The sequence below is a fragment of the Nuphar pumila genome, chromosome 16, assembly GCF_984573655.1.
Source record: "Nuphar pumila chromosome 16, dmNupPumi1.hap1.1, whole genome shotgun sequence".
In the NCBI taxonomy this organism is placed as follows: domain Eukaryota; kingdom Viridiplantae; phylum Streptophyta; class Magnoliopsida; order Nymphaeales; family Nymphaeaceae; genus Nuphar; species Nuphar pumila.
Window position 1 is genome coordinate 12,679,707 of NC_143264.1, and position 24,076 is coordinate 12,703,782.

The 24,076-nt window shown below is 37.1% G+C and overlaps 1 protein-coding gene across 3 annotated transcripts in view; it reads left to right on the forward strand.

Moving 5' to 3' along the window:
* The first annotated feature begins 2,298 nt into the window (after positions 1 to 2,298).
* LOC149812946 (uncharacterized) overlaps positions 2,299 to 24,076 on the forward strand; it is a 61,278-nt gene continuing 39,500 nt past the window's right edge. For all 3 annotated transcript variants that reach the window (XM_089992231.1, XM_089992229.1, XM_089992230.1), the window contains exons 1-5: positions 2,299 to 2,511; positions 3,332 to 3,376; positions 3,920 to 3,960; positions 4,196 to 4,277; positions 13,573 to 13,617. In XM_089992231.1, coding sequence (XP_089848357.1) covers positions 2,380 to 2,511; positions 3,332 to 3,376; positions 3,920 to 3,960; positions 4,196 to 4,277; positions 13,573 to 13,617 — 345 coding nt within the window. In that variant the 5' untranslated portion in view covers positions 2,299 to 2,379. The remainder of the gene's footprint in view (positions 2,512 to 3,331; positions 3,377 to 3,919; positions 3,961 to 4,195; positions 4,278 to 13,572; positions 13,618 to 24,076) is intronic.

Here is a 24,076-nt window from a genome sequence, read left to right on the forward strand (position 1 = left end):
TATTAAAATGATTTATATTAACATGTTTATGATTCAGATTAAAAAGTATTTAATGACAACTTTTTTATTATTTCAGTTTTCTTGTGGGGGTCCGGACACATGCACAAGGCCGATGCGCTAGTAGTTTATAAAATCTCATACCAGACTAGGTATGGGTAACAGGCCAAACCGACCCGACTTACTAAGGGCCGGATTTGGGTCAAGGTTTTAGGCCTGGGCCCATTAGCTATCGGGCCGAAACCCGGCCCGATGGGCTTGAGCTATTTATTAACTTTTAATAATATAAATTTTTTAAAAATAATTAATTGCATAATAACTTAGTAACTATTATTATTTACCTAATTAATTACATTAATTTTATGAAAACTAGAAAGATAATTAGTTGGGTACATAGGAACTTGTTAATTATTTATTATTTACCTAATTAGATGCACTAATTGGTTGAGTTTGGGCCAGGCCAGGCTGGGCTCGACATGCTTCAAATTGGACCAGAGCCGGACCTGTAAAGAGGCCAATGAGGCTTGGACCTCAGGGCCCTGGGCCCAAAAAAATTTTAGGGGCCCATTTTTAAGGCCCGAGCTCCCCATTTATTTAATATAATATAAATATTTGGAATATTATATTTGTTTAATGTGAATGCAAATTTTATTGTTATTTTGATTCTTTAAAAAAAATCGGAGGCACTGCCCCTCAAACTCCTACTATTAATAGGGGGCCCATTTTTTCCCGCCGCCTCAGGCCCCATAAAACATAGGTACGTCTCTGAATTGGCCCAATAGGCCAGGTCATGGGCTGCTCTTCAAACCTGAGCCCGTTAAGAACTGGGCCAAAGCCCGACTCATTAGTAAATGGTTCATGACTTCTACGGGCTGCGCCACACTTAAAGTCTGGCGAGACGAGCTCTAAATGGTCTCGGGCAGGGCCAGATGCCCACCCCCAATACCCAGACCATAGGCCAACCTGAGTTGTGATAAAGATCTCCATTTTTCTAAACATAAAAAAACAGTATTTTACTGAGAGGTTTATGTAACCTTATTGACACCCCTAATTACAATGTTCAAAAGTCACCTAAACCTAGGGATGCAACTGGATAGGAACTAGGATGGAGGTTTTGCAATTTTAAGCTTTTTCGGATCCGATTCCAAACCAAATCTTCATGTATTTGTTGCATCGGGTAAGTTTGTATCCCTACCTAAGCCCCAACCTTTCTTTTCTCAGTTTTGATGGTCTGTTTGTACCAACTAAGGCAAGCCAAAGTTCAAGGCTATGTCTTATCTGGACAGAGATGCAAGCCAGTTGGAGTTTTGACTTTGGTTCGGTCCATAGTCGGATGTGGACAGCATGATACAGGTACAGTTGAATCCAGATGATATAACAGGCCTTGAGATCCATTTCTGGTTCTAACTGGATTGGATCTGATGGGAGACTGGAGTCTCATTTACACTTAGGATTAGGGATGCAAACGGATTGGACCCAGAACAGCTAAATAAGTAGGGGTGTCGGATCCGGAACAACCAAAAATTGCAAAACCTTCATCCTGGATCTGACCCATTTGCATCCCTACTTAGGATATAAGCCATGTGCTACCGTATATGTGTGCAAATTACTGTTTTTCACATGCAAAATGTAGTACAGATACAATTAGACCCACTTTGACTCGAACCCAGCAGTATTGGTTTAAACATTTCTGACCCGTATCCAACTAGTCATGTTCATATTTTTGTTAACAAACATGGGAAAAAGTGTAGCTGGAATTTAGGTGCCATGTGAACTATGCAATAGCATTAAGAACCGAAAGATACGGCTTGTGAACCAGACCCAAATGGAAAGCCACTGTTAATCTTAGTACAGCACACAACCCATTGCGTATAAGGGCTAGCCCAAACGGGCCTGACCCGAAGTCCATTAGCACCCGATAGACATGACCCTATTCCTGAACCATAGAAAGGAAGCTTGGCCTGACCTTTGTTATGTTCGGGTTAGGTCTGGGTTTTATATAGCTAGTATCCTGTCAATCATTATCAAGACACGTAGGTACGTGCCCCATTGACATACTTTTTTCATGAAGCGGGTCTCGGGTGCACATTGTAGACCCGGCCCATAGTACTCAGGTCCAACCTGGCCCGACTACAATTGCGTTGGGACAGGCTCGGGCTGGGTTGGACGTTAACGACAGCCTCCTTCCGTCTGTGGGTGGGTAGATGTCTGACTGACGGTCACGATCTTTCTGATCCAACGGCTATGAATAACTGGCACCCATTATATCGTATGAGGGGTTAATGTTCGGGAACTCTCTCAAACTGGGAAGAGAGAGAAAACTCCCTTGGGATTGGAGTTGAGGCCCTTGGGGGTTTAGGGTTTGTGCGTGTCGGAAAAAGGATGGGCGGAGGAAGAGGAGGGGAGGACGCCATTGTCGACGTCGGGAGTGCGGCCGAGTCGGTCGCCGCAGGCGAGGACTCCGACGCCCCTCTCCATCAAATCGAGAGCCTCTGCATGCGTTGCGGGGAAAACGTAAGCCTCTACCTTCTCTCCCTCATCTTAGGGTCTGATTCGTCTGAGCAAATCGTTTTAAGAATTTGTTGCTTGCTTGGATGATCCCCATTGCGATTGTTCGTGATTTCGTTCCTTCGTTTAAGGAAAATTGTAGCTCTCTCTCTCTCTACGAATGCTTCTTGTTCAAAACAATAAAGTTCTTACATTTTCATGAAATTGTGATGTTGGTATCTTTTATATTCTTCGTTTTTTCGCTCAACGCAGAATTGAAGTTGATTAAACTAACATTTTCTCTTTACTTTTATGAATCTTTAATCTAACTTTCATCTTTTTAATTTAACGTTAGCAATGTTAAGGCAGTTAGAGTTTCGTGGTTTTTTGCAGCCTGCAAGGCTGCAAACTCTCAAGTTTCGTTCCTTCATTAAACCTTAAAGTAAATGAAAATCTCATGCCAAAATGGAATCTCTTGTTAGTAGCTGTATTTTTTTGTAAGTATTGGAAATCCATTCTAAATTCTGGCTGCCTCCAGATATTGCGATAAAGTGGAACTTGGAGAATGTTACTAGTTGGAGTACCCTCTTCGAGATTGTGGCATTACTGGCATTGAAATGATTATTACTTTGATCGGTTTAAAAGTTAAGATGAAGTCAAAAGAACTACATTTGATTACCAGCATGTTGATATTACTGTAATTGGAGGCGTCTTTGATGATTTAAATGTTTAAACATACATCTTTGCTTTTAGAATACTTTTGTTTGTCTCTTTAATGACAATTGCTCCAATTCATTTGCCTGAAGTTTGAGAGATTAAAATCTTGACATTATTTAGCTTTTTACAGGGGACAACCCAGATTCTGCTGTCTCGAATTCCTCATTTCAGAGAGGTAAGCGTGCTCTAGATGATGTTTTTGTCTCCTAGATACTGTCATGGATTCAATTACTGATGATTTTCAGTGTCTTGATTTTGTGGTGCAATCTTAGTTGTGTCATTTGATCTTTTTTCCTGTGCTGTTTCTAACATAGACTGGAACCGATTAGATAAATTATTAGGATTCAATCTGTTTATGTTTCACTTGTAAAAAGGTTCAGGATCTATCCAATTAGATAAATTAAGCTTGGCTCATGTCAAGTTGGTCCCGGACCTGGCCTTCCTAGGCTAGACATGGCTGGAGTCTGTCCATCTACTGGCACCTGAAAGTCGGATCAGGAGTTAGAATCGCATGGCTCTGGCCTGAGCCCAAACTATTGAGAGGCCTAGTTTGGAGTGGTGAACGTTTCATTTCAAAGCAATTTGCATGGTTAAAACTTGCAACTGCAACTTATTTGCTAGTGTAGGAAATTGTCAATATGGTACAGTTTCAAACTTGCAAATTTATATGGCTGCACTTGCTAAGCATTTGGATCTGTATCTTCTTCTTCTACTGCAGATTGTGTTGATGGCCTTTGAATGTGCACATTGTAATGAAAGGTAGTTTGGTGCAGTTCTTTGTTTTTCCCAAGTCTTATGCACACTCTCATTGTTATTTGTTACACGTCATTTGTTCCATGCTTTTAAAGAAGCGCCTTGCATTAATATAGGAAAATTGAGAATGTTATCTATTTCATAGGTTTGAGAGTCTCTTGTAGATGTGTTCTCAAATTGTTTTGACCTGCAAACTTGATACATTGACATTTGAAAATTTTTATTTGTTTTATTTTTCTAGAAACAATGAAGTTCAATTTGCTGGTGTGCTCCAGCCTCGAGGGTGCTGCTATCAGTTGAAAATTCCAGCAGGTGAGCCAAAGGTATGCAAATTGTCCACATTTAGTTTCAAAATTTGGGCATTGGTCGGGACTTAGATATGATTTTTATGATATGCTTTTAACAGCAATCCAAAGGCCTATTCTTGGTTGTTGTATAAAAAAATTTAACTAACACATATGTGTGACAGGTACACCAGAGTCCATAAAAGAATGCCATTTATCTTGAAGCTATGATATGTAGCTTAGACATGCATTGTGGTTTTCATGATCTAGTTAGTGCTGAAAATGTCTCAGCTTGAGTCATTTGGATTTGAAAATATTTTTTTGAAGTATGAGAAAAGTAAATACTCTTGATCTTAGAAGTATAGCCTCTTAATAAACATATCATAATAATACAAATCTACTAAAATTTGTTATTAATCATCATCATGGTTGGGTTACATCAAGGATCTGCTTTAAGCCCTTTCCTTTTTGCTATAGTGATGGATGAGCTTACGAGATCAATTCAAGAAAATGTGCTTTGGTGTATGTTGTTTGTTGATGATATTGTTTTGATTGATGAGTCTAGAGCTGGGGTTAATGCTAAGTTAGAATTATGGAGAGAGACATTGGAAGCAAGAGGTTTTAAGTTGAGTAAGAGTAAGACAAAATATATGGAATGTCGGTTTAGTAAGCAACGAAGTAGTGATGGGAGTGTAGTGAAGCTTGGTAAGCAAGAAATACCGGTGGATGATTGTTTCAAATATTTGGGATCTATCGTTCAAAAGTATGGAGAAATTGATGGAGATGTAAATCATAGGATAAAGGTTGGGTGGATGAAATGGAAAAGTGCAACTGGAGTATTGTGCGATCGTAGAATGCCATTGCGGTTGAAGGGAAAGTTTTATAGGACGACTATTAGGCCTGCTTTGCTATATGGTACGGAATGTTGGGCTGCCAAGAGACATCATATTCAAAAAATGAGTGTAGCTGAGATGCGTATGCTTAGATGGATGTGTGGAAATACAATAAAAGATAAGATTCAGAACGAGGAGATACATAAGAAGGTAGGCGTTGCACCCATTGAAAATAAGATGAGAGAGAATCATTTACGGTTGTTTGGACCAAGGTTTTAAAACCCATGACTCGGAACTCGACTCATTCTTTATTGACTCGTGACTCGGCGGGTCAACTCGGTGACTCGGACTGGGTTTTGTTAACTTTTGATTTTAAAAGAAAAACAATATATAATTTGTCTGAAACCATGTTTTTGAGTAAACATAGTCTCCAAATGTCTATAAGAATATAAAAACAACTGCAAAGAGCTATAGAGGTTTGCTTGAATAATTGAATTTGATATCTATACAAGCACTTTGACTAATTCATGACTTGAATTAGAGGATTTGGTCACCATGAGTTCAGTCTGCTACTACCTAAGGTTCCTAAAATGGCCAATCATATATGCTAGCTTGTTTTAAAAGTTTTAATTCCCTCTCTAACAAATCCATAAATGTAAAACAGTGATATATGTGCATATTGAAAGTTTACAAAATGCCCAATATCAACATTAATAAGCAATTATGCAGGAAATATATTAATGGCACAACTATAAAAAGACTACTAATATTTGAATATGTACAATGCTTGTTCACATAACAAATGGATGATTAAACCTAAATGTGACTTCCCATAGGCATCCAAAACTCAAAAAACTGTAATTTGGAACTCAAAAAACAAATTTCAAACATCACAAAACTCGCCCGAGTCTGGCCGAGTCAAGCCCGAGTTTTGGCAAACCGAGTTTGCCTTGCCGGGTTGACTCGCTGGAGGGGCGAGCCGAGCCGAGTCAACGAGTTGACTCGGCGAGTTTTAAAACACTGGTTTGGACATATTTGGCGAAGGCCTAATGATGCTCCAGTTAGAAGGATGGAGAAATGGAAAAATATATTAGTTAAAAGAGGTCGGGGTAGGCCTATAAAGACTTGGATGGAGATAATAGGAAAGGATATGAATGCTTTGAGCCTCACCGAGGACATGGCATTGGATAGAAATGATTGGAGGAGAAGGATTCATGTGGAAGACCCAAAATGATTTTCTTTTTTGGTTCATATCGCCGACCCCAATGGTTTCGGGATGAAGGCGTAGTTGTTGTTGTTGTAATCATCATCATGATGTCTTGTTTCATTCATGGGGTTAGTTTCAAAGTTTGTATAAGCAAAGTGGCAAAGTAAAGATCCTTTCTTATTTTTCTAAAATTGAAAAGTTGATGACCTGATATATTCATTGATAGAAAGTGTTGCTCCATTTAGCTAGAAGCCTTTATAATCTTTGTGTCAAATATGAATTAAATGAAAAAACTGCCTTTGGGCTGGTGTATTTTGTGAAGAAATCGATAAAGGAGTGAGGAGAGAGAACATACTCTTCTTGGGGAACCGGCAGCCACTTTCTTTTCTCTTAATGACTGCACTAATACATCATTAAGCTTAATAGGGTTACAATATTTTACATGGATGAAACGGCCTTGTATTAGTAATATGTATTACATTAAACTATAAAACATGCATGTGCTGTATCGGATATGGATCTTCTACTGGATCCATATCCGTTCCATATTCTAATACCCTCCCTCAAGTTGCGCATGGGAGTGAACCATGTGTAACTTGTTCTTCAGATACCAGAAACTTTTGAGACCTTTTGTGAACATATTAGCGACTTGGTCTTCTGAAGACACATAAATTGATTCAATTTCTTTGTCTGCTATCTTTTGTCTGATGAAATGTTGGTCAATCTCAATATGCTTAGTCCGACTGTGATGAACAAGATTGAACACAATTTGTATAACACTTCTATTATCACACATAAGAGTCGAACTTGAGATATTCTCTCCTATCTCTGTAAGTAAATGCCTAATCCAGGTCAGTTCTGCTGTGGTGGCTGCCATAGATCTATACTCTACCTCTGTGCTAGATCTCGCCACAACCTTCTATTTTCTGCTATTTCATGAAACAAGATTTTCTCCAATAAAAACACAGTATCCTGAAACAAACCTCCTCTCATCTGGGTCCTCTGCCCAGTCTGCATTTGTATAGGCCAATATGTCATGTTTTGGTGTTTCCCATGAAGATTGTACATATGTGAGTCCATCACCCACCATGTCTTTTAAGTAACGAAGAATGCATTTGACGACATCCATATGACCAGTTTTCGGTTCATGCATGAACTGAGATACTTGATTTACAGAATAGACAATGTCTGGTCTAGTAAAAGTGAGGTACTATAGCATGCCCACCAAACTGCGATACTTGCCTGCATCAGGATATAACTCTCCATCACAAAGACTGAGTTTTTGATTGACAACACTGGTTGTGGGCAGATGTTTGCAATCTGTCATTCCTGCTTTGGGCAGAAGGTCAAGAGCGTATTTGTGTTGAGTCAATAACATTTTTCCATCGTGTCTGTCCACCTCTACACCAAGAAAATATCTCAGTTCCCCAAGATCTTTCATCTTGAACCACATACTTAGTAAAACTTTAATTCATTGAATATGGTCTGGAGCATTACCAGTGATCACGATATCATCAACATATATAAGGAAGAAAACCATAGTGGTTCCATCCATGTATATGAATAGAGAATGATCTAGTTGGGAACGAAAGAAACCGTGGTTCTGAATCTCTAAGGAGAAGCTTTCAAACCATGACCTAGAGGCTTGCTTTAAACCATACAATGTTCTGGTTAATTTGCATACATATTCTTTTGGGTCTCCCTCTACATAACCTTAAGGTTGCTCCATGTAGACCTCTTCTTTTAAATCCCCATGAAGGAATGCATTTTTAACATCAAACTGATTAAGGGTTTACCCATGTTCAATTGCGAGGCCAAGAATAATACGAATAGTTCCCATTTTTACCACTGGGCTGAATGTCTCATCATAATCTTGACCATATTCTTGAGTAAAACTTTTGGCAACAAGACGTGCCTTGTATCGTTCAATGCTACTATCCAGTTTATATTTAATCTTATATACCCATTTTGAGCTAACAACATTTTTATCTGGGGGACGACCAACTATCTCCCATGTTTGACACTCATGAAGTGCCTCGATCTCCTCATTCATCGCTTCAATCCATTTGCTAGATTGAATAGCTTGACAAAACCCAAGTGGTTCCTCGTGTTTTTCAATCTTGGATAGAAAGATCTGAAAATCCATAGAAAAGTTATCATAACTCACCCATTTTTCAATAGGATGCCTTATCCTACCTGATCTTCTTGGTGCCTCTCTGTTGTTGGACAATGCTACATGTTCTCCAACAGGTACATCTGTTTGCTCTCTGGATCTCCTGGTATAGACATTTTCTTTGTATCTTAGACATTCTGTTTCTGATACTTTATCTGAAGCCGTCTCATCATGTATGCTTTCAGGAGCCAAAGTAGTATGTTTTGCATTGTGTGAAATGAGTTCAACACTGAGTCATGGATCATACCAATTAGCAACTGTATCAATATGATCACGATTGTGATCTACTTTATTCCCCAGAAAACTATTTTCATCAAAAACATTTCTAGAGATTCTGATCTTCTTATTGGCAGGATCATAGCACCTGTAACTCTTGTGTTCATCTGCATAACCTACAAATTGGCATATAGAGGTTTTGTCCTGAAATTTAGTTCTCATGGATTTATCGATATGTACATAACATGTGCATCCAAAAACTCGTAACTCATCATGATCAGGACGTACACCAAAGAGAACATAATAGGGAGACTGATTTTCAAGGATAGGCATAGGGAGAATTACATGAGTGGCAGTATGAAAAGCTTCTGTCCAAAGACCAATAGGCAAGTTACAACCATGCATCATACTCATTGCACTTTCCACAATGTGTCTATGTTTGCGTTCAACAATTCCATTTTGCTGTGGAGTCTACGGGCAAGAAACTCTACGATGTATCCCATTATCTTGGAGAAAATCTAAAAATTCTTTGGAGGAATACTCACCACCTCCATCACATTGGAGAGTTTGAATATTTTGGGAGAATTGAGTTTTAACGTAGGCATGAAAGTGACGAAAAATAAGGAAAGCCTCTGATTTGTGCTTCATAAAGAATATCCAAGTAAAATGAGATAAACTGTCAATAAAGGATATATAATATTTATTTCCAGAAGAAGAAGGATTGGGGGCTGGGCCCCAAACATCGAAACATATTATCTCAAAAGGCATGAAAGCTCTTTTATTTATTTGATGAAAATGAAGTACATGACTTTTGCAGACCTGACAACTGGGACACACTTTGTCTTTCAACGAAGGTGAAACAGACTCTGAAAAGAAACCATTGGACACTAATTTTTCAATAAAGACTTGACTACAATGATCAAGACGGGAATGCCAAAGATCTGACTTATTACATTTTGATATACTTAGAATGCTTTTAGAGACATGATCAGACTTGGGCTTCAGGACACTAGCGACTGGATCTTCATTGAAGATATACATGTTTCCACGTCGCTCTCCTTTAGCGAACATCTCCTTCGTTTGAAGATCCTTGACAAAGACAGAAGTAGGAGTAAATTCCACGGATGAATTGGTAGAGTCAACAAGCTTAGAAACAAAGACAATATTTTTCTTAATGTTTGGTGCATGAACAACATTAGATAAAGGAATGGACGAAGACTCGGACAAAGGGTTGAGGACGTTGCCTACGTTTGAAATAGGGTGGTGAGTCACATCTCCAGTTACAATATTAGATTTACCAAAATAAAGAGTCAAAGTAGAGAACTTACCTGCATTGCCAGTGACATGAGCTGCTGCCCCAGAGTCTACATACCATATTCCATCATCATTCTGTTTCAGATTCAAGTTGACCATAGCAGATAAGAGAGGATCCTTAGCATCATCACTGACTTGAAATGTACCTGCAGTTCCTGATGTAGCAACATTTCTATTGTTTTGTGTTGTATTACGATTTTGTGGGTTGAACCACCAGTTGGCTTTGATGTGACCTCGTTTGTTACACTGGTAGCATGTGAGAACATTCTTTGAAAAGCTGGCAGTGAAATTTGGTGTAGGTAGCAACCCATGTTCACCTTGGATTTGGGCTCCCCTGCCTCTGCCACACCCTCCTCTTGCACGATCTGCAAACATCCTTGTGACAAGAACCTCATGCGTAGATGATTGCTCTGCTGAAGCATCAAACATGCTTTTCAAAGACATCTCATACTAGAAGAATTTAACACGTAATTCCTCAAAATTGAGCAACGTGGGCAAGCATAATAAAGAAGTGACAAGAACATGCTACTCTGATCCCAGGGCATTCAGTGTCTGTTGCACCTTTTCTTTATCTGACACTGAATATCCAACAATGGCTAATTGATCTGTGATGCTTTTGACTTGTTTTAAAAATTCAATAATGGTCATTGCCTCTTTTTTTAAAAGCTGAAATTCACGCTTGAGAAACAACACCTTAGCCTTTGATATCTGAGAGTAGGTCTGAGCTAGAGTCTCCCACAATACTTTAGGTGTGCAATCATCAAGAATAGAAACCAACACTTCTTGCGACAATGTGGAAGTGATGTACGTGACGATCACGCTTCATCCAAGCAACAAATGCAGGATTGCGAATGATGTTTGGCAATCCTCCGTCTTCTTTTGCTTCAGTTGTGCTAAATTTCGGAGGCATTGGAGTGGAGCCATCCAAGTGACCTGAAAGATTTTGACTTCGAATAAAAGAGGTAATCTGCCTTTTCCAAGTCAAATAGTTGTTTGTATTTAGCTTTTTCGAAACGAGCTGCCCCAGGAAATTGGAAGAAAGACCAGAATTGACTGAAGTATCCATTTGTAAACTTATGATGAAAAATCGGCTTTATGACAGAAAGAGAATAGTGGCTGAAACTGGACTGCTATCATAAAATGACACAACTTTATGATTTATGACAGAAATTGGCATAGAGAAATGATTTATGTCAGAAATCGGCATAGAGATTAAAAAAAAAACAGAACAGACATTGTCACGACAAGATTTAAAAAAGAAGAAGAACTCGACAGAAATGAAAGGAAGACGTGAACAACTGATCTTAGATATTATTTCAGATCTGTGTAGGACTTACAACAGATCTGAATGTATTCAGGTCTGTGAATGAATGAGGAAGGAGAAAGCGTGACCAGGAGAGATCGCGTGAAACAGGAAGAAAGAAGGAAGAGGCGACACACAGCACAGCAGATCTGAATATATTCAGATCTGTGAGACAAATAGCGAAGCTCGTGCAGGCAAAATGAATGAGGAAGGAGAAGGTTTGACAAGCAGTTGCCAGACCAGATTCACGTGACTAGGAGAAGTCACGTGAAATAAGAACTCGGCTTTTGCGTGAAACAGTAAGGATGAAAAAAAATGATAGATTGGCTTTTCGTGTGAAACAAGAAGAGAAGAGGAGAAGAACTCGGCTTTTCAAGGAGAAAAACAAAAAGACAGAATTAATGGAAGTGACCTGATGAAGAGGAGAAGGACTCGGCTTGTCACGTCCCTGATGAAGATCCTTTTTACGCCCAGAGATGCTGCCGCTATGATACCATGAAAAAACTGAATTTGGGCTGGCGTATTTTGTGAAGAAATTGATAAAGGAGTGAGGAGAGAGAACGGACTCTTCTTGGGGAATCGGCAGCCACTCTCGTTTCTCTTAATGACTGCACTAATACATCATTAAGCTTAATAGGGTTACAATATTTTACATGGACGAAACTGCCCTGTATTAGTAATACATATTACAATAAACTATAAAACATGCATGTGCTGTATCGGATATGGATCCTCTACCTGGATCCATATCCGTTCCATATTCTAATATTAAATAAGGTAAATCTGTATGAATCTTCACAGTTGGGACAATGCATAGATGAAATATGTGGAGAAGGCTCCAACATAAAAGCTTGGGAGTAGGGTGAGAGGAAACTGGAGTCTCTCTCTCTAGTTCTGTGTCAAGTATGAATTTAATAGGATCTGTATGAATCTTCACTGTGAACAATGGATAGAGTCATAGACACAATAGGTTAAGAAGGCTCCAAGATCATGTGCGTGTGGTACATATGCATCTGTCTGTCTTTTTCATGCCATCATCTTCATGTGGTGGCTGTGGCTAACACAATTAAAAAGCAGTATCTACACTCACTAATGGTGCAGAAGCATGTCTCTCTCAAATGATACACATGGTCTCGACAGTTGCATCTCCAAACCTATAGCTTTTAATGGTGTAAACATAACGCTCGAGTTGAACACCTTTAATTTAAAAACCTTTTTAACCTTTTTGAAATTTGTGTAAAATGCTTTTTTGAAAGATAAGAAAACGGTGGCATTTGAACTCAAGCCACTTCCAAAGATGACCAAAGACTTACCCATTAAGGTAAAACCTCTTTTTGTGATAATATCATGAACAAAATAATACCTATATAAAATCTATTTTTTTTATATAACTATGTGAACTGAGCTTAGTCGGGCTTACCGAGCTTATCCGAGCTGAACTACCTGCTCAAGCTCGGCTCGTTTACGTGTACCGAGCCTGAACCCTTGTTCAAGCTCGGCTCATTTATTTTTTCGAATGAGTTTGAGCCGAGCTTAAACGGGTCAAGCCCGAGCTAGCTCGGCTCGTTGTGCATCCCTCAATACAGGAGGAAAAAATAGTAGCTTCATTTCATTCTGATTTCAAATACTTTGTTATGTATACATTATCCTACAAGTATATTTAAGGATCTAATAAAGTGCCTCTCATAACAGTTTAAACTGCAATGCAGTCATTTAAAAGCAAAATGACATAGTAGGCTTCATACTCTTCGCATAACTCTCTATCTGTTAGGCATCCCAAAAAGTATACATGCCTGTTTTATATGTCACCTATTTTGATCCAATGCTTTACACGTGATACCCATACTGGCTATCTTCTATTCATTTCTTTGTTGGTTTCATTTAGATGAGACCTTTTTATCTGAGAATGGACAAGCATAGCTGCGGTGGCACGCCTAACTACTCTGCCAACATGCTTGGTCAAAGTTAGCACTCAGGCATTCACGTACATCATGGGGCTGTCACCCCCATAGGAAGGTGTCAAAGTGGATCTGCAAACCTGGCCACTGTGAAGGGCCAGGCTTGCTGCTGGTGTACCATAGGTGGCTACCAGTTTCTAAAATCCGCTTTATGGTTCTTTTTTTGCATGTGGAAGGTGGAATCTATGCCAACAAATTGGTTTGATGTATGTTTGGATAATTTCAACAGTAAGAAAGTAATTGCATAAGCAGTTATTTAAATGCCTTTTAATATCTCAATTGATACTATTGATCTCAATGCATTTTGAATCGATTAGCAATTTGTTGCAGATACTGGATCGTCAGGTGGTAAAATCTGATTCTGCCTCCATCAGGGTATGTAATTTACATCGGTAGTTAAAGTCTAAACTTCTGAAAGACAACAGCTAGCCGACTAACTTGTTGTTTGTGAGTATTGTATATTGTGATTTTTTTTGGTTTGTCTCACCAACTTTTACTTCTTTGTAAAGTAAATTAGGGATGCCTTGTATTAAGAATTGAGATAATATACCTTCTTAGATATTTTTTCTTGAAATTAAATAGAAGATTGACTTTCTGATGCTATAATAGTTGCGGCCTTATGTTTGTTCTCGAAGTCAACAATCAAGAGTCCAATACACCTTCAGTACAGAAGAGTATGGGTTGCATGTTACCTGCAAACCAACTGGTATTCTTCTCCATGTAAATATTTTGGTTGTTGCAACTGAACAGAAGCTAGAAACCAAGTAGGCACAGACATCAGTTGACAATAGATACTATCTACTTTGGTGGTGAGTCTCACTTCCACTTGTGGTACTCATCACTTGAACTAGCCTTTTTAGTGTATTGTTTTTGAACACTTGCAGGAATTCGTTTTGTCACGTATATTAACTATACAGTGCATTTAAAGAAAAAAATGTAGATAGTGCAGTGTATGATGTCTCTCTCTCTTTCACACACACACACACATATTTACGTGATGTATACGCATGTGGACCTGTAGTGAATCTTCTCAAGCTCATTACTAAAGCAATGTACCATATGTGAAAGAGTTTCTTATTCTATTATTTTGATTTTCACATATTCTGTTGTACATGCAGAGCACTTGTATGCTGTACTACAGATTCAACTTGCAGGAAAATAAACATTAGTTTACATATAACTTGATCTTTACTTAGGAAAAATATATTATTGGTTTTATGTTCTAGTGCTGATTTATACGTTCTCTGAGATGCTGCAATTATGAACATTTTCATTGGTGTACAATCCCACACAGTTTCTCATGAACATGTTCAATAACAGCATTATTTTGGAATCATAGTGATGGTTAACGACAAGATATTCTAAGAAAAAGTATATATATATATATATATATATATATGGTCACCTGTGAAAGAATGTAGCAATCCCTAACAAGGATTGTTTTTTCAACACTCACAAAGAGGATTTACGAAACAAAGGCATTCACACAAAAGGGCTCACACTCATACACAGTACCCAAAAAAGGGTATACATAAAATGAAGAACAAGATTTCATAAAATTGGGAGAGAACTCCCACAAGAACAAAAAACAAAGAATGCTTTGCAAGGGGAAACAACCCCATATTTATAGAAGAAGGGGAGAGGAGCCTCAAGGTTGTCATTGGACTCCCAACGGCTCCCTTGGAGCTGCACCTTTTTGACTAGTCAAAAAGGTGAAGCCTAAAGGTGTCCTAAAATTTGGTTTTAAGTGAGTTCTAGTTGTGTTTAAACTAGAACTAAACTAACTAAAAGAAAGAAAAACATTACAAGGGATTACATGAGCTGTCTATGAGATTACATATGAGATATGAGCTGTCTATGAGATTACATATTTTAACACCTCCTCTCAAACTTACGGTTGGATAATCGAAAATTTGCCTAAGAGAAAGTGAAATCTAGGAGCAGCAAGAGGCTTGGTGAAAAAATCGGTCAGTTGGTAATCTGAAGCAACATAAGGGAGATTGATGGTGCCGGGCAAGAATTCTTCCCGAACATAATGACAATCCATTTCTATATGCTTGGTATGTTCGTGGAACATCTGATTGCTTACAATGTAGATAGAGCTCTTGTTGTCACAACACATGTTGATGAAAGTGATACTTTTTGTCGTTTCTTACATCTCCATGAGATCAACGATTCTCCCAAGAAGACACAAAAACCTATCGTTGAATGACGATCATTCGGATCACCTCCCCAATCTGCATCAGTATAAGCAATAAGCTTGAGTTTAGAAGAAGCAGACAAAAATAGACCCCAAGATATAAATTTTTTAATGTATCTGATAATTCGCAAAACTGCTCTCATATGGACAGAGGATGGAGCATGTTAAAATTGACTGGCTGTATGGACAACATGTGCAATGTCAGGTCTTGTAATGGAAAGGTATGACAAAGCCCCGACGAGTTGTCTATATGGAGTTGGGTTTTCAAGAGGTTCTCCATCATCACTCTTCATCTTAACATTTACAACTTCTGGAGTGTCCACATGTCTTTCATCTGAAATGCCTGACCAGACAACAATATCCCAAGCAAACTTAGATTGTGTTAGCAAATATCCTCTAGAAGAATAAGCAACTTCTATACCAAGAAAGTACTTTAAGAAACCCAAATCACTCATTTCAAAGTGAGTTTTGAGAAATTTTTCAATATTGCACACTCCCTGTTTGTCACTGCCAGTGATGATCATGTCGTCGACGTAGTGAAGGAGGATAATGATACCTGCATTAGAATTCTTAACAAACAAAGCAGTGTCAGTAAGACAAGATTGAAAACCAAAATCAAACATCACCTTACAAAATTTATCATACCAAGCCTTCGGAGCTTGTTTAAGTTCATATAAGGCTTTATTTAGACGAAGAGTTTTTCCTTTAGGAACGTCAATTCCTGGTGGTGGATCCATGTATACTTCTTCAGTTAAACTACCATTTAAGAACACATTCTTAACATCCATTTGATATATGAACCATTGCTTTATAGAGGCAAGGGCAATTATGATTCTAACTGTAGTCATTCTGGCTACTAGAGCAAAGGTTTCCTCATAATCTATTCCATATTCTTGAGTGTAGCCTTTGGCAACTAATCTAGCCTTAAACCGCGCAAGACTGCCATCGCTTTTAGTCTTTACTTTGTAAACCTATCAACAACTAATAGGTTTTTTGTTAGGCGAAAGTTCTTGTATAGTCCAAGTGTTTGCCTTTTCTAAGGCTTCTAATTCCACTTGCATGGCTTTTACCCATTCCGGTTGAGTTTTGGCTATAGCATAACTGGGAGGTTCTTTGTAGGAGTGAATTAAGGCTATAAAGGCTTGAAATTTTGGCGAAAAAGATTTATATGACACAAATTTTTCAAGAATTTTTGAGATCCTAATAGATTTTCTTGTTGACATCTTGGGTTCTGATTCTACAGAGTATCTTTCAAGAGCACATGGTCTTTCTAAGTTTCCTCGTCTAAAATATTGAATGAACTCTTGGTTATCACTAATTGGTTCAATAGGAGAAATATCACTTTGATCATCTTCCTCAACGTTACATTCTTCATTTTTTGAGACTAAATCAAATAGAAAGGAATACTCATATGTTTCTGCAGATGTTTTGGTTTCAAATGGACTTTCATTTTCTAAGAAGGATACGTTTCATGAGACATATAATCTGATATCTCTAAAGTCAAAACATCTATAACCCTTTTGATGACTTGCATATCCTAAGAAGACCCAAGGAATAGCTCGAGAGGAAAGCTTATCATTTTTATCTGAGAATACAAAACATTTGCACCTGAATACCCTTAACCTGGAGTAATCAGGAATTTGTTTAAGAAGCTTTTCGATTTGAGAAATATTGTTAACGACGAAGAGGGCATCCTATTGATGAGATAAATGACAGTTAAGGCTACTTCAGCCCAAAAAATTTTTGGTACTTGATGTGATATGAGGAGGGTTCTTGTTGTCTCAATAATGTGCCTATGCTTTCTTTCAACTAGGCCATTTTGTTGAGGAGTGTAGGGACACGACTTTTGATGTATAACTCCATATTGATTTAAATAATCTTTGAATTCCTTTGATAGGAATTCTCCCCCTGAATCGGTACGAAATATTGAAATGTCCTCTTTAAACTGATTTTTGACCATATTATGAAAGATTTTAAAATGCGAGAAGACTTCAGATTTATGTTTAAGAAAATAAATCCAAGTGTGTCGTGTAAAGTTATCTACAAAGATAACATAATAAACAAACCCACCTTTTGATATAATTGGTGCAGGACCCCAGACATCAGAATGAATCAACTCAAGTGGTCGTGTAGAAACAAAAGTTCTTTTCAGAAAAGGTAATCTTTTCATTTTTCCAAGAATACAATTTTCACATGTAAAAGTTTCAAAATTACAAAATTTTTTCATGTTCGGAAAGTGTTGAATCTTGGATATACAAGGATGTCCAAATCTTTTGTGCAAAAGATCCAAATCCAACTTTTGAACATTGCAACACAGTGTGTTCTTGGGAATAATAAAAAAAATCCATGTAGTACAAGCCTCCTTCTCTATGGCCTTTCCCAATCAGCTTCCCTGACTGGTGATCCTGTACTCGACAATCATGAGAGGAGAAGGAAACATTACACCCATGATCAGTTAACTGAGATACGGATAAAAGGTTTAAATTAAGTTTGGGTATATATCTGATTTTTGGAACACGAAATTTGTTTGAGTTTTGAGAAGAATTTTCAAAACATCATATTCTCTTGATCTCAAGAGAAGTGCCGTTGACGGTCAAAATGTTTGAACCACTTGAGTTATGATATTGAGACAATAATTCTATGTTAGGGGTCATATGAAAAGATGTACCAGAATCAAGAAGCCAAAGAGGTTTACCTGGATCAGAGATGCTTACTGAAGAGACCGCAGCTCCAGCAGATAGGGAAGCTCCTTTAAGAAGTGGTTGAAGTGCCTCCACTAGTTGAGATAATGATATGCTTTCAATAGATGTTTCTTTTGTCTCTTGTTGGGCTTCAACAGTAGCAACTGTCTTTTCATAAGGCTTCTTTAACTTTGGGCAGTATGTCTTGACGTGCCCAGGTTCACGACAATAATGACAAATTACTTCTTTTCTTTCCACCTTACTTCCGTATTTCTCATCATATGTTCTTCCAGAATGTGGAGGTTTATATGAACGAACATGATTCCCTGGTTTTGAAATAGCTAAAACTGAGTCATCAACATTTTTTGAGATTCTTTTCTTCAGTCGGTTTTCTTCCATAATCAATTCTTCAATTGTGTCCTCAATAGAGGGAACCTTCCCTTGATGAAGAAGAGCGGACTTGGTTGTCTCAAATTCCGGTCTTAAACCATTAATAAATTGAAAAAATGCTCCGCATTTATTTGATTTTAGCAGGGCTCTATATCTTGTGGACAATGCCACTTTGGTTCAAGGAGAGTCAATTCTTCCCATAGCTCGGACAAGCTATTATAGTATTCTCTAATACTTTTATCTTCTTGAACCATATTGCAAACCTTTTCTTGAAGATTATATATATGGGCAACATCTTTAAGAGAATACATTCTCTTGATATAGTCCCAAGCATCATTAGCGTGTTCAAACTTCGCTAGACTTGCACACTTCTTTATATCCACAATAGAAATGAGTCAAGACATAATTTTGGCGTGACCCATTCTCCATTGTTTCCACTTTTTCTCATAAGTGGAAACGGCTTTAACTTTTTCTACCTCCGAAAGAGGTATTTCTTTTCCTTATTCTTCTTTAGTGAGCATTAGTTTAGGTTCATCATCGGTTCCATCCACTAATCCCCATAACCCCTTTCCCTAAATGAGGTGCTTCATGATAGAAGCCCATGTTACATAGTTAGAATCATTGAGTTTTATGGGTTTAATGGTGACATTATCATTGTCATCCATTTTACAAGCTTAAGAAACGAAGAATGAGAGAAGAATGAAAGAAAAAGAGAGAAATACACCACCACAAGAAGCTAAAATATCTAGTCTTCCAAGGCTCCACACAACTAGCCTTTCAAAGAGGCTTCTTTCCTTTGAGAAAAACACGAACGACATGCTTCCCAATGCACAAGAAGAACTCCGGACTGATTGCTTCTATCAACCTTGCTCTGATACCATGAAAAAATGTAGCAATCCCTAACAAGGATTGCTTTTTCAACACTCACAAAGAGGATTTACGAAACAAAGACATTCACACAAAAGGGCTCACACTCTTACACAATACCCAAAAAAGGGTATACATAAAATGAAGAACAAGATTTCATAAAATTGGGAGAGAACTCCCACAAGAACAAAGAACAAAGAATGCTTTGCAAGGGGAAACAACCCCATATTTATAGAAGAAGGGGAGAGGAGCCTCAAGGGAGTCATTGGACTCCCAACGGCTCCCTTGGAGCTGCACCTTTTTGACTCGGTCAAAAAGGCCTTTTTGACTAGTCAAAAAGGTGAAGCTTAAAGGTGTCCTGAAATTTGGTTTTAAGTGAGTTCTAGTTGTGTTTAAACTAGAACTAAACTAACTAAAAGAAAGAAAAACATTACAAGGGATTACATGAGCTGTCTATGAGATTACATATGAGATATGAGCTGTCTATGAGATTACATGTTTTAACAACCTGTATCGTTGAAGGTAATTTCACAGCGAGAATTTTTCTTGTAGATATTTTCAAAAAGTATTTTTTCTCAAGAAATTTTTGGAAAAATCTTAGAAACTATGAATAATAAAAAGACAAGAAATAATAGGTTTTATAGTATTTTGTGAAATATAAAAAACAAATCGAAAAGGTTTTAAAACAGTGTTATCAAAAACGCGCCTCGCCTTAGGCGCAAGTCTGAGGCGCGTGAGGCACAAATTTTTTTTGTTAAGATTTCTAAGACATAATCAACAAGATTTTTTAGGTTAATCTCATATATTTTCCAGTTATTTCAGTTATGTAATCAGTTTTTTAGTATATTTTAACTTTTGTTGTTTAATCTCATATATTTTCCAGTTATGTAATCAGTTTTTATATGTTACTTAAAGTAACATATAAAAGTAACTTACTTTTATATGTTAATCTCATATTTTTTAGAATAATCTCATATATTTTAACTTTTGTAGATTAATCTCATATATTTTCCAGTTATTCCAGTTATGTAATCAATTTTTATATGTTACTTAAAGTAACATATAAAAGTAACTTACTTTTATATGTTAATCTCATATTTTTAGAATAATCTCATATATTTTAACTTTTGTAGGTTAATCTCATATATTTTCCAGTTATTTCAGTTATGTAATCAGTTTCTTGGTATATTTTAACTTTTGTTAGTTAATCCCTTATATTTTCCAGTTATGTAATCAGTTTTTTAGTTACTTTTATAAGTTAATCTCATATTTTTTAGAATAATCTCATATATTTTAACTTTTGTAGGTTAATCTCATATAGTTTCCAGTTATTTCAGTTATGTAATCAGTTTCTTAGTATATTTTAACTTTTGTTGGTTAATCTCATATATTTTTCAGTTACGTAATTAGTTTTTAGTTACTTTTATATGTTAATCTCATATTTTTAGTACTTATTTGAGATTATTTATTTCTTATTGGTTGTTATTTCATCAATAAAGCATTTCTTTATTTATTTGTATTTTTAGATATTATTTTCGATTTTTTTTTAAGTTTTCAATTTTTTTTGAGGCTTACGCTTTATGCCTCGAGGCTTACGGCTCGCCTCGGTTTTTGGTGGAGCACCTCGCTACGCGCCTCAATGCTTTTCACAACACTGTTTTAAAATATAAAAGAAACAAAAAAAGGTACTTGAAAAATATATATATTTTAATATCAGGAATATCTATGGAAAATATCGTGACATTTTATGTTCTGTTGATATTTTGAAATTCTCAGAAAAATATTGGTTGATCTTGAATTACCAATAATATCACAATATTCTCAAAATATTTGTGATATAAGTAAAACCCCTCCATCACCAACAACGCATTAGCAGGCCTCCTGTTGGTAAAACCTTTGTGGACCCTTGCCCACCAAGGAGTATACCTAGCTTCAGCTGATATAAGTGACAAAATATTGCAATATTTCTAAAAGATTGGTTATAACATAAATATCACAATGATATCACACTATTTTTGCGAAAATCTTATTTTATATATTTTAAATAAATACTATTTGTTTATTTTATTTTAAAAAACTTTTCTAATTGTTTCATAAAAAGTTATGCTAAAATATATTATTTGGTTTTATGCCTGGAAGATCAACTATGGAAGCTATACATTTTCTTAGACAACTTATTGAAAGATATAGAGAGAGGAACAAAGATTTGCATATGGTTTTTATTGATTTAGAGAAGGCATACGATAGAGTACCTAGGGACGTTCTCTGGTGGACAGTGATGAAGAAAGGTGTTTCTCTCAAGTACATTAGTATAATTAAAGATATGTATGAAGGAGTAGTAACCAATGTTCGCACTTGTGGAGGGGTGACAACCAATTTTCCGATAACGGTTGGGTTACATCAAGGATCTGCTTTAAGCCCTTTCCTATTTGCGATAGTGATGGATGAGCTTACGAGATCAATTCAAGAAAATGTACCGTGGTGTATGTTGTTTGCTGATGATATTGTTTTGATTGATGAGTCTAGAGCTGGGGTTAATGCTAAGTTAGAATTATGGAGACAGACATTGGAAGTTAGAGGTTTTAAGTTGAGTAAGAGTAAGACTGAATATATGGAATGTCGGTTTAGTAAGCAACAAAGTAGTGATGGGAGTGTAGTGAAGCTTGGTGAGCAAGAAATACCGGTGAATGATTATTTCAAATATTTGGGATCCATCATTCAAATGTATGGAGAAATTGATGGAGATGTAAATCATAGGATAAAGGTTGGGTGGATGAAATGGAAAAGTGCAACTGGAGTGCTGTGCGATCGTAAAATGCCATTGCGGTTGAAGGGAAAGTTTTATAGAACGATTATTAGACCCGCTTTACTATATGGTACAGAATGTTGGGCTGCCAAGAGACATCATATTCAAAAAATGAGTGTAGCTGAGATGCGGATGCTTAGATGGATTTGTGGAAATACAATAAAAGATAAGATTCGGAACGAGGAGATACGTAAGAAGGTAGGTGTTGCACCCATTGAAAATAAGATGCGAGAGAATCGTTTACGGTGGTTTGGACATATTCGACGAAGGCCTAATGATGCTCCAGTTAGAAGGTTGGAGAAATGGGAAAATATATTAGTTAAAAGAGGTCGGGGTAGGCCTAGGAAGACTTGTATGGAGATGATAGGAAAGGATATGAATGCTTTGAACCTCACCGAGGACATGACATTGGATAAAAATGATTGGAGGAAAAGGATTCATGTGGAAGACCCAAAATGAATTTCTTTTTTGGTTCATATCGCTGACCCCAATTGTTTTGGGATGAAGGCGTAGTTGTTGTATATTATTTCTTATCCTTTTTTTTCCTTTCATTTTAATTTTTTTCAAGACATCTGAGATTTTCCCAAGAATTTCCTGATAAAACTACTTTTTGACAAAACTCCCTAGGAAAACCTTGCCGAGAATGAGATTTGTGGTTATGTTTGATATCATAATACCATTTACATGGAATTGGGGCTTGACCTCTTAGAACATGCTCCGTTCAGGTTTTGTAAGGTGTGAGGTTTCATGGCCATTGCTCACCATAGAGGAATAAGCTTGTCATGGGACACTCGTCTCTTTCCAACATGGTAAGGAAGCTTAAAAATATCTAGCAAAACACTAAAAGTTGGAGAGAGGGTAAGACACATTCATGGGAGGCAGAAATATCGGATTTATGAATTATTCTTGAGGAAGTCAGAAAAAATGATTATAGATTGTCATGGATGTTTTTCCTTGAGACGTCTCTGTTTCTATCTTGGGTGATTTGAAAAGGCAAATGTCATGCGGAAAAGATTGAAGAAGTGTTTGAATTCTTTTGTTTTTATGGTTTTTCAAATTTCAAGTAAATCTTGGGAGTGTCCCTCTATTATAGTGATTTTTCTTTATAAACCCAGAATTTAAAATATCAGAAATGTTTGTAATGGATACCCAAAATGATCTGGAGTTTTTGATAACTGATATGGAAAGATATCTAGGTGGAGGTAGGGTTTTCTGTTTTTGGTAGACTAGGTTTAGGGTCTTGCACTTGCAGGGGAAATAGGTAGAAACCCAACTGGTTTGACCATTTATAACTTTTTCACTTCTGTTTTCATAGGCAAGCTGAGCGAACCTCAAATTCTAGCTGTCATGCTATGTTATTCAGCTGGTTGGTCCTTTATACATAATTTTTTCTTTATGTTTCTCAATATGCTTTCATGTTCTCTACTGGTGCCCTATCTAAAGGGGAGTTTAGAGTAGGATATGGTGAAGGTTCTCTATGATCAAACCTTAAACCTGTAATGGGATCCACTTAGATTTCGCTCGAGCCTAACATGTTTATAACTGTATCTCAGACGATAAGACTTGCTTTCATTCTTTAATTTATGTAGTCTACAACATATTTGGTCTTATTCCACACGAAGTAGTATGACGACTCTCTTTGTTGATTCCAAGGGCGGTGGGTGGGGAAGGAAAGGGCTGTAAATCACAGACACGATATTAGTATTTGTGCAGGTTTATATATAGCAAGTTCAGGGGATTTGATTAGCTTGATAATTGCTCTCAACACTCTAAAATTAATGGAGGCCCATGCAATTTATTTTCTTTTGTGGCATGGATGAAGAAACATATTTGATTGTATGCTGGTCCTTCCCCCTTACCACATGTAATGACTCCAAACTGATCGTCAAA